The sequence below is a fragment of the Ipomoea triloba genome, chromosome 5 (genome assembly GCF_003576645.1).
Source record: "Ipomoea triloba cultivar NCNSP0323 chromosome 5, ASM357664v1".
NCBI classification, from domain to species: domain Eukaryota; kingdom Viridiplantae; phylum Streptophyta; class Magnoliopsida; order Solanales; family Convolvulaceae; genus Ipomoea; species Ipomoea triloba.
In genome coordinates, this window is record NC_044920.1 from 24,421,111 (window position 1) to 24,443,583 (window position 22,473).

The 22,473-nt window shown below is 35.1% G+C and overlaps 4 protein-coding genes and 1 long non-coding RNA gene across 6 annotated transcripts; 3 read left to right on the forward strand and 2 right to left on the reverse strand.

Moving 5' to 3' along the window:
• The first annotated feature begins 5,620 nt into the window (after nucleotides 1-5,620).
• Nucleotides 5,621-10,182, forward strand: LOC116019997 (protein FLX-like 2). 2 transcript variants are annotated; one of them, XM_031260421.1, is made up of 5 exons: nucleotides 5,621-5,925; nucleotides 6,157-6,735; nucleotides 7,830-7,972; nucleotides 8,223-8,323; nucleotides 8,959-10,182. In XM_031260421.1, the coding sequence occupies exons 2-5, from the start codon at nucleotides 6,176-6,178 to the stop codon at nucleotides 9,538-9,540; spliced, it is 1,386 nt and encodes a 461-aa protein (XP_031116281.1). In that variant the 5' UTR covers nucleotides 5,621-5,925; nucleotides 6,157-6,175; the 3' UTR covers nucleotides 9,541-10,182. The 2 variants fall into 2 exon arrangements, with proteins under 2 accessions (XP_031116281.1, XP_031116282.1); XM_031260422.1 differs by having other exon boundaries at nucleotides 5,622-5,925; nucleotides 8,962-10,182.
• Nucleotides 10,183-12,382: 2,200 nt separating this feature from the next.
• LOC116020450 (protein trichome birefringence-like 19) lies at nucleotides 12,383-12,808 on the forward strand (the record flags this gene model as incomplete). The annotated part of the gene is made up of 1 exon (XM_031260924.1): nucleotides 12,383-12,808. A coding segment is annotated over one exon (426 nt), but the record flags the coding sequence as incomplete, so codon positions are not given.
• An 849-nt stretch (nucleotides 12,809-13,657) lies between these two features.
• Nucleotides 13,658-14,404, reverse strand: LOC116021301. Its single transcript, XR_004098968.1, has 2 exons — nucleotides 14,351-14,404; nucleotides 13,658-14,223 (listed from the first exon to the last, which is right to left on the reverse strand). It is a non-coding gene; the product is annotated as an uncharacterized LOC116021301 (long non-coding RNA).
• Nucleotides 14,405-16,798: 2,394 nt separating this feature from the next.
• On the forward strand, nucleotides 16,799-19,913 carry LOC116019976 (protein trichome birefringence-like 19). The gene is made up of 2 exons (XM_031260395.1): nucleotides 16,799-17,403; nucleotides 18,956-19,913. Exons 1-2 carry the CDS (start codon nucleotides 16,909-16,911, stop codon nucleotides 19,724-19,726), a joined length of 1,266 nt encoding a protein of 421 aa, XP_031116255.1. The 5' UTR covers nucleotides 16,799-16,908; the 3' UTR covers nucleotides 19,727-19,913.
• LOC116019977 (sarcolemmal membrane-associated protein) lies at nucleotides 19,872-22,428 on the reverse strand. The gene is made up of 6 exons (XM_031260398.1): nucleotides 22,086-22,428; nucleotides 21,433-21,555; nucleotides 20,825-21,004; nucleotides 20,638-20,719; nucleotides 20,447-20,511; nucleotides 19,872-20,312 (listed from the first exon to the last, which is right to left on the reverse strand). Exons 1-6 carry the CDS (start codon nucleotides 22,377-22,379, stop codon nucleotides 20,019-20,021), a joined length of 1,038 nt encoding a protein of 345 aa, XP_031116258.1. The 5' UTR covers nucleotides 22,380-22,428; the 3' UTR covers nucleotides 19,872-20,018.
• Nucleotides 22,429-22,473: the final 45 nt, after the last annotated feature.

Below are 22,473 nucleotides of genomic sequence, written 5' to 3' on the forward strand. Positions count from 1 at the left end.
GCTCCGGCTCTACCCAAACTTTTCTGGTTCACCCAACATTCCCACTTGTCCGACTGTTGCTGAGCAGTTTTTGGATATCAAACGGACCTCCCCAGAAGGTAATTTTATTGTGGCTGATTTTCCCTCTTTTGCAATCAGTTTCGCAACAGCACCCGCTGCTCTAGCTAATTGTCCACCCTTTCCAAGTGTGATTTCTATGTTATGTATAGCCGTGCCTAAGGGCATTTCGGTCAAAGGTAGGGCATTTCCAATTTTTATAGAAACCTCTGTACCAGAAACAATGCTATCTCCAATTATAGCCCCCCTGGGATGTAAAATATATCTCTTCTCACCATTCCCATAGTGTATGAGACAAATGTATGCATTTCGATTAGGGTCGTATTCTATGGTTACGATTCGACCATATATGTCTTTTTCATTCCGTCGAAAATCTATTTTACGGTATAGACGCTTATGACCTCCCCCTCTATGCCTTGCGGTAATGATTCCTCTGGCATTACGACCTTTACCACAACGATGCTGTCCATAGATCAAATTCTTTCCTCGAGTGGATTTCACTTGACTATTTACGGTTCCATTGCGTGTACTCGGGGTATAAGTTTTGTATAATTGTATCACCATGCTATTAAGTATTTTGATTGAAGTTCTTTATCTTTTTAAGAGGTTGAATAGAATAACCCGGTTGAAGCGTAATGATTACACGTCTCATTGTCTGTCCCATTCTTCTACTCTTTGCGGGAAGGCGATGGCTATTCACATCCTTTACCTTGACACCAAAAAAGAGTTCGATCGAAAGCTTTATTCCTATCTTAGTTGCTCTTGATTCGATATTAAAAGTATATTTATTTTTCCCCAATAACCGAATACTTTTGTCTGTCAATACTGCATATTTGATTCCATCCATAAATTTATTTTCTTCCTTCTGAGTTCAAGTCTCAATAAGAATGCTAGTTCTTACTGTTCATATATATCTATCATACATATATATCTATCATCTATGAAAAAAATATAGATATATATGGATCTGAATTGTGTTATGTGACATCAATTCGTTATGTATGGATGAGATTCCAAGGTCCTGATTGCGTGCATCCAGTAGGAATTGAACTTTCGACTTCGCCAATTATGAGTTGGGCGCTAGCTATCAGCTAACAGCTAATCTGTCAAACAACTTTTTACATTCAACTAATGTTATCAATTAATCATACCTTCTAACCCAATCAGCTAACAACCATTTACCAAACATGGCCTACATTTCAAAATGCTACTCAAAATAACATTTTCAATTAGCCATTTGAGAAAAGAAATTATACTAAACAGTTATTAGCTATCAGCTAATTTATCAATCACTTTTCTACAATCAGCTAATATTATCAAATAATTATACATTCTAACTCAATCATCTAACAGTATCAGTTAACAACTATTTACCAAACAGCCTCATTATTATAGGAATAGAGTGAGGTTGGGGGCGGGTAGGAATTGTGCGTAGGAAAACAGTGTTGAATTGCATATGAGTAATGTGTGGTTAGCGGTGGGTTGTTGGTGGGAAGGTGCGTTACTCCACCACCAAGCAAAAAGGGGAGGTAGGCAAGGAAAGCGCTAGCTGGATATGCCTGTCATTTTGTTTCTTCTTTCGCATCTGTTTTTGGGAAGATTTTTCCCCACCTCCACGCCCGCCTAACGTCCTGTAGTCCCATTTTCCTCTTGTCCTCATCTATTTTTCCCACGTCCTCAAACCCAACTTGTGATGTGGCAGGAACGTCGCCGTCACTTTCAACCAAGATTGACGGAAGTAGCCCTGTGCTAAAATGTGCACCAATAATTGGTATCGGTTATTGTGTTGTATACCAGGGTCGATTTTTAGATTTGCGTTTAAATAAGTAAAAAAGTGATTTGCGTGAATATTACGGAGTAGAATTTGGGGGCCTCTTGCATGTCCTAAAATTCGGCCCTTCTGTATACACAACTCAGCCATCTGTGTCATCGTATGTTGAGTTCTACTACATGAACTATCATTAAATTAATTTTGAGTACTATTGATTTTGATACAATAAGGCTCGAACCCACCACCTCCTATGTGAGGTGCAATCGGGTGCCACTAGATCACAAGGTCTTTGGCAGTTAATACTTGTTTAAAACTTGCTTGTATGGTATGGTGAGATTCAATTTCTGTTATGAACATTGAGAGTTTAGGTTTGGGTTGAACTCTTTGTGAGTTTGTGGTGCATAAGAGTGTATAGTTTGGTCTTGAGTCTCAAAACTAAATTGACTCATTTACTTCCTTGTAGACTTATGATAAATTTAAGATATAATTGGGCAAAATTGGAAAAGCAAAGTCATAAAAAATGATAATTTTTATAAATCTCAATGGGTAAAAATGTTACATAAATTAATCTAGAACTAGGTAGCATACAAATGACGGAATAGAGCGTATGTAAACACATTATACTCCGTATCAAACATTAGGTAAGCATACAACTATACAAAAGATTAATGGATTTATGCTACAAAACATTTGGTTTTCAACAAAAAATGCTACACAACATTTCTATATTTTGCCATATAATCTCCTGATATGACCATAGTGTCTGATTAGATTTCTTAATTATTTAATTGTTAAGTTGGTTCCTTTTTAATTCAGATTAAAATCAATTAATTCATGGACACTCAATTAATATAAAGAGTTTTATTGTCATGTAAGAATTCAATTTAGGAGAAAAAATAACATTATTTTATATGCATGAGCGGAATTTATCAAGTGCACATATTTGGATAGTGGTTGCATATTTTTCTTATCAACAAAATATAATTATGTATTTATAAATATTTTTTCTTTAAATATACTTAACCATTAATTTCTTTTTTAAGAAATGCATCTTTTAAATTAAAGAAATGATACCCTTGTATGGAGTTTCTATAAATTTGTTCAAAATAAACATTTTAGAAATGCAGAAATCCACACTCTAGTTAAGAATTTTCGTCCATCATTGATCTTAAGTATTTGTGTTTTTAATGAATTTTGACGAATTTTTCATTGAATTGATAGCATAAATAACCAAAAATGGTAAAAATGAAACTAAAAATGCCACAAGCATAGCATACACACTCTAAAATTAAAAATGAAAAAGATGGATGTGTAAAACACACCATTTTGATTTAGTTGGATTCGATTTGAATGATTTGATTCAATGTTTTGATTTATTCGATTTACATCCCCCCTACCTCTTCCGGGCAATCTCCGTCTCTCATGAGGAGTGGCGGCCAAGGAAAAAACAAATAAAGAAAATGGGGCATCTAAAAGAGAACATTTTTGTCTTTAGATGCATGGCTGATTTTGAGAAAAAACATCCATTATTGCCTGCTTTTCACAAAGTGATGATGCATTCTCCCAAAAGAGAGATTCTCCTCCATCCAATACAAGTAAGCCCTTATTATAACCGTCCTTTCATCCATGAATAAAGTTTGTTCGACAAAAAAAATTGTATGAATTTGACATTATTATAGAAATTAAAGTACAACCTACAATTTACATTTTTCACTCGTCTTTAGGACATGCGCGGTGAATGCACTGAAGGGTCTTTTACTATATCTCATTTTACATTATTTGATCGTATGACGATATTTAATAAAAATATTTACTATATCTTAAAGATGAAAAATATTTTGTTTCTCTCTCAATTATATTTATTATCACCTTTTATTTATCTTTTATTTACAAACTGGTTTTTTTTTTTTTTTGTCCATCAATTCTGTTAAAGTTGAGATTTTTTTTTTTTTAAAAGTCATGGTGGAAGACAACGTATATTAATTAAAGATTGAAAAAATGTTATTTTCCTATATAAGTCAACGGCAAAAAGTATCATTTTTTTATATTCTAGTTTAGTATTAGTTCATAAAACTTTTATGTTTAAGAATTATATTAAAATTTTAAAATTCTATTGAATTCAAAAAGCCTTAAAATAAATGAGAATATTAATTCAACCAATGAATGTCAACCAATGAATAATAATGAATATGTTATATATTCTTTTGAAAGCCCCATATAATTGGGCTTCTAGGTGGGAACCCTCTTTTGAATATCTCTTCCTCCCATATTCCTTCTTATCTTGATAACTAGTATTTCATATGCGCGATGTGCAAAAACGTATGCCCAATATTAATACTCAATGTTAAAATCTTAATTATATTAAAATAGTTTTTAAAATAATAGTGTGTGTATTTATTTATTTATTTATAACTGTAGAATTCATATTAATCAGCTTAAACAAGGATTTTTTTTTTTTTGGAAATAGGAGTTAATGCTTACCTAGAATGTATTATTGAAATAAAAATTATAAAAATGATAAATTACTAAATATAATTATGTTAACATTTAACTAAAATCTAAATGAATTCAAACTTATCATTTAAGAATGTAAGAAAAATATTGTGTAGGCATGTGCATAGTAATAATAATGTGAAAAGTTAACAGAAGTTATAACGGTATGGATATTTTTGCCCAAAAAAATATGTAGTACAACTTTTATAGCATAAGGTACAAAAAATATTAATTGAAAAACGGACATAAACCAGGGATATAACCTGGATTGAAACTTATTATGTTTTTAGATATTAGATATTAGATTATAATTGATCATAGACAGTTTATATATTAATTGCACAAAAACAAATATTCTTTATAATTTATTTGGACAAAAATAAATTTGTTGGGTATGAGGGACCAGGCACTTAATGAGGAGAGCATCATAGTTATTATATATATAGTTATTATAGTTTCGGTTATACTAAACATGAGAACCATTTTACTTACTAGTACTAGTATAAATTCGAGACCCTTGTGACAGGCATGAGAAAAAAATGAAGGATGCCATTGGAATAAACAAATGAAGCGATGCGTGCATGCATCCATGGACTTTTATTATTATTACTAGTATTTTATATGCATGATGTGCAAAAACATATGCCTAATATTTATATTTTAAAAAATAACTAACAAATTCTTACTAATTAAAATTTAAATGAAAAAAAATTATTTATTCTATAAGGTAAATATTGATGTGGCAATGGATATGAGGGCTAGAAGAATGAGTTTTGGGTGGGCTGCTAGAGATGCGTATGGTGTGCTTAGGGGGTAGTGTTGACCGCAAAGCTTGGGCTCTATTCGGTGAAGGAGGCGGAGGCAATGGGAACCCGGGAGACTTTGAGTTGGATCAAACAAAGAGGATGTCAGCAGGTTGTGCTTGGAACAGATGCTCAAGTGGTGACGAATGTGGTAACAGGATGGGTGAATATTTCTCCTTTTGGAGCTGTAATTGATGAAATCCGTGCCCTCCTCGTGGCTCTCCCAGGGATTAATCTTCATTTTGTTAAGCGAGAAGCAAATTTTTAGCTCATAATTTATCTCAGAAAGCTTTATGTATTTAAGGGGAAGGGCGGGTTGAGTTTTTAGATTTTATGTCTCGTTACGTTTCTTCTTGTATTCGTGAGAACGAGTTATTCTATTAATCAAAGTTTCTGTTTTCAAAAAAAAAAAATAATCAAAGTTTCTGTGTTTGGTTTAAAAAAAAAAAAAAAACTTATAAGCAATTCTTATTCCAAGCATACCCAAACAATGACCAATTTAGATATTAGAATGAAGGAGCCCTCAAATGGTCAAAACACTCAAACCCTAAACAGTCACTCACAAATTCACAATCTCACACAGGTAGTCGCTCGCTTGCTATCTGGAGTCGCTGCCTCTCTCGCTTAATCTCTCTTACGTCCTCAACCTCACCATTGTCGGTCGCCCAATCACCCTCCGGCTTCAGGGTCTACTTATCTCTGCCTCGCCGGAGTCGTCGCTCATCCTAACCTTGTTGGTTCATCGTTCTCCCTCCCGTTTCCGGCTACTCTCCGTTTTCTCCTCGGAAATATATCAATTGGGTATGATATGTATCATCTATAGAAGATCTTTCATTTATTATTGAAAATTTCGAGTCTTTTTTTTTTTTTTTTTTAATTACATATTCATTTTATTAATCTAGGTTATGCCGACTTAATTGATAAGTTGTAAATGTGATTGTATTTTGTGGATGATTCATTGTTGCTCATTGGTAATCTGTTAATCTGTTAATGGGCTGGTGCCCTAATAACTGTAATTGTTGTTGGTTGCAGGCCTGGAATATAATCCTGAATGGGTAGCAAAAGTAAACCACCGCCTCCATTCCTAAGACACCCTCCTCTAGGGCCAAGCACAGTGCATCCTGATCCTTATGGTCCTTCGATTCGGCCCCCACCTGGTGGTTTCCCTCCATTTGAGATGCTTCCTCATCCTGAGATTATGGAGCAGAAGCTTGCCACACAACATGCAGAGATGCAAAAACTTGCAAAAGAAAACCATAGGCTTGCCGCCACCCATGGAACTTTGAGGCAAGAGCTTGCTGCTGCGAAACATGAGCTGCAACTATTGCACACTCACATAGGGGCTATGAAATCTGAGAAGGAACAACAGACAACGGTCCTCAAGGATAAAATTGCTAGGATGGAGGCTGAATTAAAAGCTGCAGATCCTCTTAAAGCAGAATTGCAGAAGGCACGAGGCGAAGCTCAGAGTCTGATTGCTGAAAGGCAGGAACTTATTTTGAAAGTGCAGCAGCTGGGTCAGGATCTTCAGAGGACTCACTCTAACACACAACAGATTCCTCTTCTGTTATCTGAGCTTGAAGCCTTGAGACAGGAGTACAGCCATTGCAGGTAAATTCTTTTCCTAGGTGTTGTGAAATGTTAAGTGCTCGAATGTTTAGGAAATTTTCATTGTATATTGTCAGTATATGGTTGAAGGTTAGGTATTCATTTGCAATTTGGCATAACAAGGAGGCACTTTGTGCTTCTTTTCTAACAGAAAGATGGTCATTTTTCTCTTAGGGTATGTTTGGTTGGGTGGAAAATATTTTCCATGGAAGTTGTTTTCCTTAAAGTGGAGGAAAATATTGTTTTGTGATGTTTGGTTCATGGAATTCATTTTCCAATGAATTCCTCAAATTTGAGGAAAACAAAATCCTTGGTTGGACCAAGGATTTTGTTTTCCATGGAGGATGGGGAGAAAATTGGTATGATTGGACAAATTTACCCTTTGTGTTATTTTCTAATTATTATTACTTTTATTAAGTTGTAGGGGCATATAGGTCTTTATACACATTATTCCTTACCATTTTAAATCCAACCAAACAACAGAATTTATCTTCCCAGCAAATTCTTTTCCACCAACCAAACAACATAATTTATTTTCCTGTTAACTACTTTTCCACGGAATTTCACTTCCACTTCCCTTCAAATATTTTCCGCGAACCAAACGAGCCCTTAGTGGAACCTGCCCACCATTCTATCATCATCATGCACTTTGTACCTCTTCTTGTTGTGGATTTTTGGTGTATGGTAATGATTCAGTTAGTTAAGTTTACTTTTCAGTTCCTAAGATAATGGTTTTGTTTTTTTAGAACAGGATATATTCTTTTTTACAGAATAGAATTCATAAGAATGTTATCCCATATGGGATAAAAATATTTTGATACTTAACATTATTAAAAGGAAAGTCTAGTTCTGGCTTTCATTAATTGAATGTAATGATTCATAAAGGATACAATAATCATATTGGGTTGGCTCATATTGTGGAAAGGTATTTGAAGTAAAATAATGTGGAAGCTGCTATTCAATTATTCATAGCTCATTCCTGCATTAGTGGACATTGTATTGCTAATTATCCTTTTCTACTTATTTTTTGTTGTCTCCCACATGCTAACTTATTATTAATGGATAATGCCTGATGTCTTGTAATTTGGTTAATGCAGGGCAACCTATGAGTATGATAGGAAATTTTACCATGATCACATTGAATCTCTTAAGGTGATGGAAAAGAATTACATGACCATGGCGAGTGAAGTGGAAAAGCTTCGGGCAGAATTAAATAATACGGCTAATTTAGACAGAACTGGTATTATATATTTATATATATATTAATATATATTTACATCTGTATTATTAATATATGTGCTCCGTGAGTTATATATAATAATATATTCAAACAAAACTGATATAGTGGCCTTATTTTTGTGTTATCATATATACATTGGGATACATTATATTATATATGTGTGTGTGTGTGTGTGTAGTTTTATTGCTCTCTTTTGCATATAGCACTCTTCCATTTATAAATCATCTAGTTCTGTGGAATACAAATGCAGGTACAACGTATGGTAATTCTATGGGACATAATGAGAGTGATACTGCTACTCATTATCCTGTTGCACAAAATATTTATGGAGATGGCTATGGTGTTGCTCAGGTTTGTATATTGTGTGCATTTGCTTTTTGTTAGCGCTTTCTTAAGTCATTTTACTGCAATCAATAAATTGAAGATTTGGCATTTGATGGTTTATTTAAAAGTCTTGTCATTGTGTGTTATACTGCAAAAGTGTAGAACCAACTTCTGCAAATGAATAGTGTAACTTTCTGGCATTATTTGTTGAAACAAATGACCAAAGAGCAAACAACATATTTGTCCATGCTAACTGTTCATTTTTTTTAATATTGAAATATTAGAACTTTCGTTTCTTTCCCTAGACTGTGCTTTGGGTTATATGCTCTGCAGTGTGAGCAAAAGCTTATTGCAACTATTTTCTTGCATTTTATGTTTGTATGACGTAATTATTATCTTGTCATAAGCATTTTATCAAACTATTTATTGTGAGCTGGTAGTTATTTTTATTTCTTATGTTACATCATTTTCAGATGTGTAATGATACATTCTGTGGCAAGCCTTGTTATGATTTAACATGCATTTAATGGTCTCTTTTTAATGCATTATTGATATTAAAGTTAAGTTTATCATTCCTACATTTGGTTGGAAAACTGCAACCTTTTCTCTGAATTTCGAGGCAGAATCAATGTGAATGTTAAACAATTCTATCCATTCCATAGCAGGGACGTGGCCCTCTTCCACCTATGGGAAATGTTAGTGGAGTTGCTGCTCCTACCGGTAATTCTCCAAATTTTGGCGCTCACCCTGGGCCTACTTCTGCAAAACCCACTCATGATGCTTCAAAAATGCCCAATTACGATGCACAAATTGGAAGGGCAGGACCTGGCTATGATGCACAAAGGGTGGCAAATGCACCTGGTTATGATGCACAAAGGGGCGCAAGTGGACATGGTTACACTCCACAGAGTGGACCAACTGGAGCCAGTTATGATGCACAGAGGGGGCCTGGGTATGATCATCAGAGGATTCCTGGTTACGATACTCATACAGGCCCTGGATATGATGGATACAGGTCACTTGGTTATGATGCAAACCGAGGTTCTGGGTATGATTTAGCGAGTGGAGCCAATTATGATGCAACAATGGTCTCTGGCCATGACACAACTGGGAAAGGAGGTGTTGGGGCTCAAGGTCAACTTGGACTTTCAAGAAATCCAGCTTATGGGTCTGCAACACCATCTGGTCATACTGGAACGGGGTATGATGGAGCAGCACGTGGGGGGAACCCTGGTCGTAGATAAGGTTCAAGTTGATTTTCATCTCCATTGCATTTGATACTTCTTGGAGAATCAGCACCTCCCTCTGTCATCTATTCTCTTTATTCTTCACCATCAAAATGGTGATCACATCTCCATTGCATTTGACACTTCTTGGAGAATCAGCACCTCCCTCTGACATCTATTCTCTTTATTCTTCACCATCAAAATGGTGATCACATGATATATGAAAGTTCATCATCAAGTGAGCCCCATCTTTCAATGCACAGCGGCTGGGGCTGAAGATTTTGGGAGTAAAACCGAAGCTTTCACAAGCCACTGATTTTTGTTCTCTTTGTAAGTGAGATAAAAGGCCTATTGTGGGGGCTCTTTAGATTGAACTGCTATCTAAAGCCAGGTGTATTCCCCCATATTTTCTACTAAACAAATGCCGAGTAGAATCATAGGATGGATATATCTCTCTGTTGATAGAACTGTGTAGAAAATATTGTCAAGCTAGCACATGATATTCATTGCCTATGGTTGAACATTTTTCTTGTGGTGTATATTGTGCCTATGGTTGAACATTTTCTTGTGGTGTATATTGTGCTTAGCTTTCTCACAGGTGAAGTGAAAATGGCCTTCAACTTTGATCAAATTTAGGAGGTCATCCCAGTCATAAACCTACTAGATTGTGTCTATATTATTTTTCTTTTATAGCATTTTTGGTTGTAAAAAAATAGAGTTAATTTTTGTAGAGGTTCTTTGTCTTTATTGGCAATTTTAAATTTAGTTTCAAACTATTGTTTTTACTATTTAACATCCCCTATATCCTATTTTGGACATTTTTTGTCATTTTGATGATTTTTCTGGTAAAACTCCATTCTAGACAATGACAATTTTTTCTTCTTTTTTTTTTTTAATTTTGGTTTTTTATACTGTTTTTTATTTATTTATCAATTTTCCTTCAACTCGGCTACCATTCGTCAATGGAGATACCGGGTACGTGAGGACCTTTGGGTGCGATGGAATCGTCATTCGGTTGGCTTTAGCCTAATTGTCTAATGACAAAAACGGAATATGATAGGCTAAATAATAAAGGACTTCCAATGAAATTAACTCGTAAGAAATGATCAACTAGCTAGCATACAAACAATGATATTGAAATCAACATAGATATGATGAACTCCTTACATCCATCCCATATCGGTGCAAGTGAGTCTTTTGTAAAATGCTTCTTGCATGTAAAATTACATATATCTTGTAAATTGAGATGTATCCTGATGTGAATCACGAATAATTGAGTTAACAAAGATGCCTTTTATTTTCACCAGTCTTATTTATGCAATATAATAACTTACATTGAAAAATGATTAAGCAAGTGGGCAAGTAACAACATTTCTTTTTAATCATCTAATGACGTGTTAAAACATTTGACAACATACATTCAAATAAAGGAAGAAAAGATAAAACTTTAGAGCAACTCAGAGGTGGTGATGTAAATTCATTCATCTACTTCGCATGTATATGATGTGTATAGAAATTGTATGAACAAAGGAGAGAAAAATTCCAAAATTAGGCGAATCTTTATTTAAAATATATAATAAGGATAAAGATGGAAAAAGTTATGAAAGTGCTTATTTTTGAAAAGTTAACCTAAATGAACTTTTCAAAATAAATTCTTATTTTAAACTACTACCAAATAAAGGTTACTTATTAGTAACTTAAAATAAGCTATAAGCTCTGCCAAACATAGGTGGATGTTTTTGCTTATAAAAAAAAAATTAGAGAAAAAATTAAACTATTGAGATTGCTCTCATAGCTCTTGTTCATGACAGCATAGGCTATAAGTGAGGAAGCAAGCAAGGATAGTTGAGTTATAAGAGAGAAAGAGTTAAGCAGTATAGATGATATAAAATATTGAATTGCCAGCCACCCAGTGGCCACGTACCCCAAGTAAGTAAGCTGCATGAGATTCTTCACCTTAATTTGTAGGTGTCTTAATTACATTGGATTAAAGCTACCATCCATCCATCTTGACTTAATTATTCATTAACCACTTCATTGCTAGCTACTTCGCTAGCTCGATCAGATCTCATCATCTATCTATCTCCGATGATCCATTGAATTGAAGTCAATAATGGAGCTTTCCTCCTGCAAATCTCCAACTCTGCAAACCCTAATTATCCTACCGCTGATCGCCTTCACGTTAATCTTCCTCCTCCTCGCCCTTTCAACATCGCCACACGCTGCGCCGCCGCCGCCGCTAATCTCACTGCACCCCAAACTATCGGAGCTCAGAGCAGCGGCGATCGTCTCCGGCTCCGGAGAAGTGTGATATTTTCGCCGGGGAATGGATTCCGAACGCGGAGGCGCCGTATTACACCAACGAGACTTGCCACAGCATTCAGCCGCATCAGAATTGTATGAAGTATGGGCGGCCGGATACGGGGTACTTGAAGTGGCGGTGGAGGCCCGACGGGTGCGAGCTCCCGGTGTTTGATCCTCGGCGGTTCTTGGAACTTGGTAGGAATAAATCTTTGGCGTTCGTGGGAGACTCCATTGCTAGGAACCATTTCCAGACGCTTGTCTGCCTCTTAACTAGAGTACGTATATGTTTTTGCCTTTCCCTTTTCTTTATTTTTCATTCTTCATCATTATATTTTAAAACTTAGTTGCATTAGTTTAGAGCTTAAGATGCATAAGTTTGACATTTAAATACACCAGTTCGAAACACTTAACATCATTAGCATTCATGTTGACAAGTGTATTTTTTTTTTTTTTTTTTAAATTTGTTTTCATTTTAAGTTGTTGATCTAATCTACATTAATGACTCAAATCTCATGCTATTTTAACACACACATATAATCGGCACGTTAACAGCTGATGGGCTCTTAGGACGGCATTTAGGGCGATTAATAGGTTGGAGGGTTTTAAGGGCGTGACGTTTTTGAGGTCTTTAGCCCCACAGCATTTTGAAAATGGGGCTTTTGATCAGGGTGGAGAGTGTGTGAGGAAAGAGCCGTTTAAGAGGAATGACACGATTGTGGGGAAGTTTAAGATGATAGGTATGTATGATATTGAGAAGGAAGAATTTGCAGTGGCAGTAAAGGAAGGGAGAAGGGAATTTAGATGGTTTGATGTAACAGAGACAATGTTGTTGAGAGCAGACGGGCATCCTAATGGGTATGGTCATTGGCCCAATCCAAACGTGAGAATGTATAATGACTGTATGCATTGGTGTTTGCCAGGGCCAATTGATACATGGAATGATTTCTTGTGGGAGTTGCTCAAAAGGGAGACACAGGATTAGGTTGGGATGACAATCGAGTTTGCTTCATCCAGCTGTTGGACTAATTTTTTTTTTTATTTTTTTTTAAAATTTTTTTGGTAAACCAAATAACAACTACTGTTATGCCATGACCCGGTCGAGCTCACCTTGCAATATAAATTCGAGTTCATGTTTACAATTTTAGAACTTTATATTCACAATTTTAGAATTCTATATTCACAATTACAAAACACTGTATTTACAATTTCATAACTCTATATTTAACAGTATAACACTAAAATTGTGAATATTGAGTAATGTAATTTTGTATGTTGAGATGTAAAATGATGAATATAAAATTATAAAATTACAAAAATAAAGTTTTAAAATTGTAAACGTGGACTCGGGTTCACCTTGCAAGGTGGAGCCGAGTCCATAGCATAATTTCCTAAATAAAAAGAGTAGTATGCAATTAGAGCCTCGATCAAACCATATGTATGGGTCTCAGTGTCTCACCTCTCAAATTTAATCAAAGAATAAATTTTACTTTTGGTTCATTTGACTATTATAGATAAATCACAATTGGTCAATGACTATTAAAAAATTTTAATTATGCCCATGATTAGGTCATTTGTATCATATTTGGTCATACTGTCTAATTTTTGGGCCAAGTATTATCAGAAATACTTCTCCCCGAAAGAGCATGCATTGCATTTGTTTCTTTCAAAAGAAATACTTCCAACAATAGTTGAAAAATTGAACGGCAGAATTAAATGTGATACAAATTATATAGTCATATACACCTAATTAGAATAATAGTCAGGAGACCAAAATAAATCTTCACCTAATCAAATTAAGATTAATTCCATTTTTTATAGTATCCTGCAAATATGTTCTTGATCGAAAATTTATCTTAAGTTGTAATCCAACATACACTATATAATACTCCGTATCAACTTGTTATCACACAAGAAATGATCAACCTTAACATACACCAATATATGAATATGAATATGATACGGCATGATGAACCCCTTACACACATCCTATCCATCCCATATCGGAACAAAAACCGGCGGCCGGCCGGAAACCCGGAATCTCTCACAGACACGCGTACGTGTGTAACTGTAAACACAACAAATTCAATTCAAAACGAACAACGTCGATTAAGCGGAAATCATCAGCAATTCCGATCGAGAGTCCAAACTACGATCTTGCGAGCCTAGCTTGTCGCTTCGCATTTCGATTCTCGTGCTTTCGCTCTTATCCAACTTGCTATATGCACACCTGCTGTTCGTTTTCATCAGAAGCTTCTTCAATTTCTTCTTCTTCTTCCCCACAAGCTTCCTCTTCAATCTCGTCACCAATTTTTTCAACTCCGCAATCGCCATTCTTATACAGGAATTGAAATATCAGCTCGATCTTCATACACCGTCGCCCTTGCTAGAAACCTAAACCTGCAAATTTAATAAGAAAACTTTTCTCATCTGATTATATAATATATAAAATATAAATGCTCGGTCTATCTATAGGATTAATTTTTTTTAATTAAAACGAAACACATTTTTCAATTGATATAGATACCTGGAGGCTCCAGGTGGTAGATGTCCTTCTATGCCTATGAAAAGTTGAAGAAACAAGATTATACTTATGCCCCTTCTCTCCATCACTCTTTCAAGTGTATATATAAAAAAGACTTCAGATATTTTTCAAAAAAAATATTTATGTGATGTCGTGTCTAAAAAGAAAATATGATAAATGTTTTTCAAAAAATAGATTATCTATTTATAACTAAATATAGATAAAATGTACAAGTATCAGGACGCTGTCTTCAATTCTATGCCCATGTAAAGATGCAGGAACAAGATTATATTATGCCCTCAATTAATCATTATACTGTGAATCATGATTCCTGTTGCAATATAGATCACTGATATTTAAGTTAAAGCCATATTGATTAATCAGGCATTAATTAACATTGATGCTGCAGGCATGATCCATCCCACCAGGCTTTATTGCATTTTTTTTCCAAATACAAAATAAATAGAAACACTAAAAAAACTTTACATAAATATATAGGTCTAACGATGTCCTAATATCAACAAAAAATAAATAAATAAAAGTTTGGAAATACCCTTGGTGGGATCTCAAACATATTGGATATACTTTCTTTGGTAAAATGCTTCTTGCACTACATATATTGTTTTGTTTAACAAATTTTTAAATTTATTGATTAATATTTGTGAATTGGTTCACTTAGATCAAGCAAATCCATTGTTTTAAGTTTTTTATTTTCGAGAATTTTTGTTTGTATAAAAAAAACATGCATGGAGAAAGGAATGAGATATTAGGGTAGTCATTAATTGGCGATCACCTAGTTATATTGCTCTTACATAGTTATATTATCAATTGATGAAATAAAAAATATATTAAATTATGCAAAACTCTTTGTATTTATTATTTATATATGTGAATTGACAAAACATTAACAAGATAACGTTAAAGAGATATCATTTGAGATAAATACCAAAAAATGAAACGATAAAATGGTTGTTAGGTACACCTTACATATGCACAAATATTATTGAATTTTTCTTGAAGAAATTGTAAGTGTGTGTCCAATAATTATAAGTACTTCCAGCGCACATAAAATATCCGTATTTAGCTCAATATGTTGCGTAAATAGGGACATGAACCAAATTTTGTTCACCCTACCTAGGAAAATACAATCAATTGCAAATATAATATTTAATAATATGACAATTTTTTTGGTGTACCCAGACAGTGACTAATTCCCTTTCTCCTTGCTGAATTGTATGCATCTCTTTGGGTGAGACAACTGACCTAAAGATTTAATATTGCTCCATAGTCCATACCAATGCCATGGATCAAACCCTGAATTTTTGGTTAAGAATGGACGAATCCCTTGCCTCTCAACCATACCCCAGATTATAATAATATGACAATAAAGTTCATTTAAAAAATGAAAGAGTATTGCAGGAATGCAAATAATTTAATTTAATTTATTGTTCACATTTGTATATATATTATCATGTAGTGACTTAATTAGCACAATTATCATATAAATAGAATGAAAAAAAAAAAAAAGTAGATTGTGCTTTTGGTCTCTTCAACATTTGTCATTTGTCATTTTGGTTCTTTATTATTAAAGGTTGTGACGGGTTTGGTTCTTTGGTACATGAAAGTGATGTAATAAATATTTATTTTATACTTTATTTTGCTCAAAATTGAACATCGAAAGTGCTAGAATGTCTTTGAAGATATATGAACTTTAACGCTTTATTTTAAATTTATTCATCGAACGATTAAATTACCCGCTACACCCTTACAAAAATAACAGTATATTTTACGGAGTACATTTCCTAATAATGAGAACTAAGATGCTTTTATTTTTCACCACTCTTATTTAGGTAATATAACAACTTCCGTTGAGAAATAATTAAGCATGCGGGATACAACTATACAAGTAACGTAATTTCTTTTCAATCATCTAATGAGGGGTCAAAACATTTGACAACATTCCAATAAAGGGGAAAAAGACAATTGAATTGAAATGTGAAGATTTGTTACAAAATAAAACTAACCAATAAAAGTTAAAAACTTTATAATTGGTAGCATAAATTCTATAAGAGATTTTAACTGATTGACCAATCAACATTTAATCTTACTTCTAGTGATAGGGTAAGGGTTTGAACCCTACTAAAGAACCTGAAAAGTTATTAGGGACTTATAACAATCAGTTGCGGTAAAGATCTCTTGTACATAGGAGTGTCATTTGGGCAACTTAGAATTTATCTCTTTTATTAGCTTTGGTCTAGTTTATGGTATTCCAAAATCTAGATTGAGGAAGTTAAAAAATTTGAATTATGAGAAAAATATTTAACCACTATAAATAAAATATTAATTTTTTTCTAAACCATTTGAGTAACTCGGAACTTAACTCCCTCATTTGCTGCATAAATTGTGTCTTAGTTATATAAAAAATTAAATAAATTAAAGCCTGCAAGCATCCATCCAACTTGACTTAATTATTCATTTCCCACTTCATTGCTACTTCTTTCCACCCTTTCATCTCTCTCCCTCAGATCTCATCTCCATTGAAGCTTCCTTCAAAAGCTTCAATGGAGCTTCCCTCCTGCAAATCTCCAACACTGAACACCATAATCCTACCGCTGATCGCCTTCACGTTAATCTTCCTCGTCGCCTTCTCTCTTCATCGCCCTCTCATCACCACCGCTCCGCAGAACATCGCCGCACTTTGCGCTGCTAATCTCAGTGCAGCCGAAAGTATCGGAGCAGCGATTGGCGGCGCTGGTCTCCGGAAGCCTCCGGCTCCGGAGAAGTGTGATATCTTCGCCGGGGAATGGATTCCGAACGCGGAGGCGCCGTATTACACGAACGAGACTTGCTACAGCATTCAAGAGCATCAGAATTGCATGAAGTATGGGCGGCCGGATTCGGAGTACTTGAAGTGGCGGTGGAAGCCGGAGGGGTGCGAGCTCCCGGTGTTTGATCCTCGGTGGTTCTTGGAGCTTGGGAGGAATAAATCTTTGGCGTTCGTCGGAGACTCCATTGCCAGGAACCATTTCCAGTCGCTTGTCTGCCTCTTAACTAGAGTATGTACTGTTTTTGCCTTTCCCTTTTCTTTATTTTTCATTATATTTTGCCTTTCCCTTTAATTGGGTAATATTAAGGAGGAATTCTAGGAGGAAAACCAATTAAATTGGTTGAAATCAGAAAAATAAACAAAAACTTCATTACTAAAAATAAAAAAATTCATGAGAAGTATTAAAAGTGTCTAAAAAAAAATAATAGTCTAAATGTTGAATAACAAAAATTATAGTCTAGGAAAAATTTGAAATTACCACCGAGGGATTAAAGGTGGAATTAATCATGTTTTAAATGACGTAACTTTACTTGATTAGTTATAATTGTTTCGTTTACCTTACGAGTAGAAAAATACTCAGTATAAAAGATTCAAATTTTTATTACTCCATATAAGGCAAACTATTTAAGATAAAAATCTTAAGTGTGTATTTTCTCTTGAGTAAAATAATGTGAACTCTTAGATAGTAAAATTCTTGTAATGCATTATACTTTTTTTAATAGAGGATAAATGGAATAGTAAAAATTATGATCATGCCCAACTTTAAAAGAAACTTGTTAGTACTATCCAAAAACACAAACTTATATGTAATAGCTCACGAACCACACATAAAATGTAAATCTCATTAAAAAGACTTAATTGATCGAGAATGTGTTGATAACAATTAAATTTGTGATAAGTGATTAGGTAGCATTACTCTTGCTTTACTCGATCTTTAAAAGAAGAGAAACGCGGTGTGGACTGTGGACCAAGACAATAGAATAGTGGCAACACAGCCAAATGGTCAGAGTGACAAAATTGTTTATCATGAGCTGGAGATGCGTCTTCCTCGGCTTAATTAGCGCCTTAATTTTGCGGATGGAAAAAAGGAAACTAATAACGCGTTTACTCTGCAATATATTTCTCGTTTTATTAAAATAAAAGTAACTAAATAAATCAAACTTATGATTTGCTTTTTCTAAATTTTTTTTTAAAAAATATTACTTTTAACATATATATATTTCATTGTCTCATTTCTTGGTATCATCGTCTTTGTTTAATTCAGCCGCTTGGCCTGACGTCCTACAACCTAGCAACTTGTGATTATTTAATATTGCTTTTGGAAACAACATTATTACCCTCTCCATTAGAACAATTATTATAACAATTTAAATGTGTTTAATTCAAACTATATAACATTACCAAGTATGTTTTTTTATTATTATCAAACATTACTTTAATGTTATATATAACCTTACTTGGTTCTAACCACAAATATTAATGTTACATCCCCACAACCCCAACTAAACACACAAGATAATTTTACATTCTTGTAATTTTACATGACCTCTTGAGAGGTAATCCTATTACCTTAGATACTCTTATATATTACACAAACTAAATGCCCCCTTTATATAATATTCAAGAGTTATTTGTAAATTGATTGACCTGATACAGATACATACTACACATGAAATCGTGTCAAATGGGTGCAAAATTTGATTAAAAATATTTGTGGCAAGTGACTATCTTTTATCTATCATAGTTGAATGCTTCTCTGAGTGTAACTTGTTCTTGTTCAGGTTGCATATCCTGTTGACATTTCAAACACTACAGACGACAACCGGAAGCATATGTTATACAAAGACTATAATTTCACTGTCAGGATGTTTTGGTCGCCCTATTTGGTCAAGACAGGAACAACCTTTTCTGAAGTCAACACAAAGCCCTTTGAACTATACCTAGACGAATTTGATGAATCTTGGACCTCAGAAATCTCCACCTTTGACTACTTGATCATCAACGCTGGCCACTGGTTCTTCCGACCGACCAAATTCTACCTAGACTGCCAGCTCGTCGGCTGCCTGTACTGCCCAGAGCCCAACCTTACCCACTTGACTGAAGACTTCAGCTACAGGTGGGCTCTAAGGACGGCGTTTAGGGCGATTAATAGCTTGGAGAGTTTTAAGGGAGTGACATTCTTGAGGTCTTTTGCCCCACAGCATTTTGAAAATGGGGCTTTTGATCAGGGTGGAGCATGTGTGAGGACAGAACCATTTAAGAGGAATGACACAATTCTGGGGAAGTTTAAGATAGGTATGTATGATATTCAGAAGCAAGAATTTGCAGTGGCAGTAAAGGAAGGGAGAAGGAAGGGGTCGAAATTTAGATTGTTTGATGTAACACAGGCAATGTTGTTGAGACCAGATGGGCATCCTAATGGCTATGGTCATTGGCCCAATCCAAACGTGACAATGTATAATGACTGTGTGCATTGGTGTTTGCCAGGGCCAATTGATACATGGAGTGATTTCTTGTGGGAGTTGCTGAAAAGGGAGATAGAGGATGAATAACAGAGGTGAACTTGTATTTTTGTCTTCTTTTTAGTCTTCTTGTCTACCAAAGTTCTTAGGGGTGAAATCAGGAAGTAAAGAAGTTTCCCCGTCTAATTTCTCAGTTCTCAAACTGTAGCAAAATGTATAATGGTTCCAAAATTTGTTTACCGGAAATTGCACATTCATTAACAACAAATTCATGACATATCAGAAGTGGGTACAAGACTTCTAATAAGCATAAGCCTTCTATTTTGTTTTTGATTTGAAGATGAGCTTCAATGCATTTGACATGTAACGTGCATACTACTTTTTAGAATGAAATCTTGATGAACACCAAGATATGTAGAGCTAAAATATAGAGAACAAAACCTGACCTTAGCAGCACTAGTTTCTGAATAGCCTCAGTTCGGCCAGCCACCTGATACGGAGGCTTCTGACGAGGGTCAACAATATAATCTGATGAAGCACGTCCTTTGTCAAAACTGCTGCTTCTTGCGTACCTGTTCCTTGCACTGCTACTTTCAGACCGCCTTTGAAGGCCTTTCAATCTCTCTAGGTTCATTTCTTCTATATGAATCTCATTTGCAAGGCCTTCTGCCTGGGCCTAAAAGCAGGAAAACAAAATTGAACAAGTTCTTCATCAACAACTATTAGGAGAGAAGATATTTGATACCACTGCAACATCAGCAGAACAGGGTAAAATGATTTACAGTATGGACTATGGAGTAATAAATTCACCTGTTTGGCAGCAAGCTGTTCAATTAGGCTGTGAAGCTGCTTGTCCAGTAATTTCTCACGTTGAGCTGAAAGATTTCATACCATTAAATTATAACACATCATCAAGGAACTAGAGGACTGCAGCAAACAAGGAAGCATATCTAACACTTCAATCAAACAAGAAGCTAATAAGAAATTGTATTTAGAGGTACCTGGAGAGGGTTGTTTCAATGCTTTATCCTGAACTTGTGCCCACTTTTTCTCAAGGTCTTGAACGAGTTCTTCCATTGATGCCTGATATGATAAAATAGTTTTAGCAATCAATGATAAGCTTAATAGACTAAATAAACAAGAAAAAGAAAGTATTGCATCATGAGGAGAAGGGAGTAAGTTTCTAACCAGTTCATTTTTCTTGTCCTCTACCTTCTCTGCTAGTGTGGATTTTGAAGATTCTGTACCACTATCAACCATGATAGTAGAGTTACTTACAGTTTTATTTGATTTTACGGACTGGCTTGCAACTGCAGCTAGCGCACTTTCTAACTCAGATCTCAAGTTTTCTTCGAACAGTTCCATTTCCTATAGAGCAATGTAGAAGTGTCAATGTCATTTTCTCTTGATAAAAAGATATTAGAAAGTATTAAGTATGAAGTAATAGTCAGCTTGCTGTCAATCCAAATGATCTAAACCAAATAAGAAGAGTAGTAATCAGAGCCTCAGACAATATCTATGGGTCTCGACTCCTCTGAAAAAGTAAATGGTAAATCAACAAACTTTCTTAGTAGTTAGTGAACTGATATTTATAATCCAAAACTTTCTTAGTAGTAAATTGCCTAGAGCTGATAAAACAATTCATATGAAGATACCCTAGAGCTGATAAAACAATTCATATGAAGATACCCTACCCACTTTCAAGATGCACTTTGTTAAGCTTGAAGGTATGCAACACTAATATACTTCCCTCGCCCTATTCATAGAACATTGTTATAATGGAACTTGTCTCTAACCTTTAATCTAATCTGAAGTGTATCTGCTTCCTGCAGTTTCTCTTCAATTTTGTTTTTACAATTTGATATAGCCTTCTCATATTCAGCATTTTCTTCTTGTAGTGTAACTTCTCTTTGTTGCGCCTGCCATAACAAATAAAACCACCATCAAACTTTAGAATTAAAACAGAAAAGCAGTGGTGTACATCTTTGTTCCCATGGCTGTGTGCATTAAGTTGCAAATTGGCTAAATTTAAGGAAAAGATAAGCAGAACTTCCATTTACACAAGTTTTACCCTCAAAACAAATTAGTAGACTCTCCAACATCTAAAACAAATTGCAGCAGAGATTATGAGAGTGCAGTTAAAAATAGAATTGGATAGACAAAATAGGGATAAGACAAAGCACTGCCATGATTTGAATTCATAATTCAGAGGATTGATTGTACAAACAACTCCTAAAATTTTTGAATCAGTTAAAATAACAGTAAGCATTCCAAAACATTACAGTGACAGTGAAATCGAGAGCCAGAAATGAAAACACAAAAAATATACCGGCAGTCACTTCAATAACCACATGAAATAATCCAAATATGAGTCTAGAAATCAGCTGATCATATAAATTACAGAGGAAAATTCGAGCCAGGGCAAGAAAACCAGCAACGAAACAAAGACCTGTTCCTTGGTGGCGGAGTGGGCATTGAGCTGGAGTGCTAGGGCGGCATTGGAGGCGAGGGAGTGAGCGTGGAGGTGGGGAAGGCGCTGTGAGATGTCGGGAGGCGGAAGTCTGAGTCGCAGATCTTGGATCGCGCGGCTAAGAGAGGCGGCTTTGCGATTCAGCTCTTGGACGTAGGCCTGCTGCTCGTCCGTCAAGATCAACGGGATGGAATTTGGATCGTCGTCGTCGGCGCCGTTGATGTGTCCGCTCTTTCCGACCACATCTGCTGCCCAAGCAAGCAGCCCCGCCATCGCTGAGCGTTACTCCTCTTCCCAAGAGGTCTCAACTCTCAACTGTACTGTTTGCCGCTTAACTGATTATTACAATATAAAATTATTTTTTAAT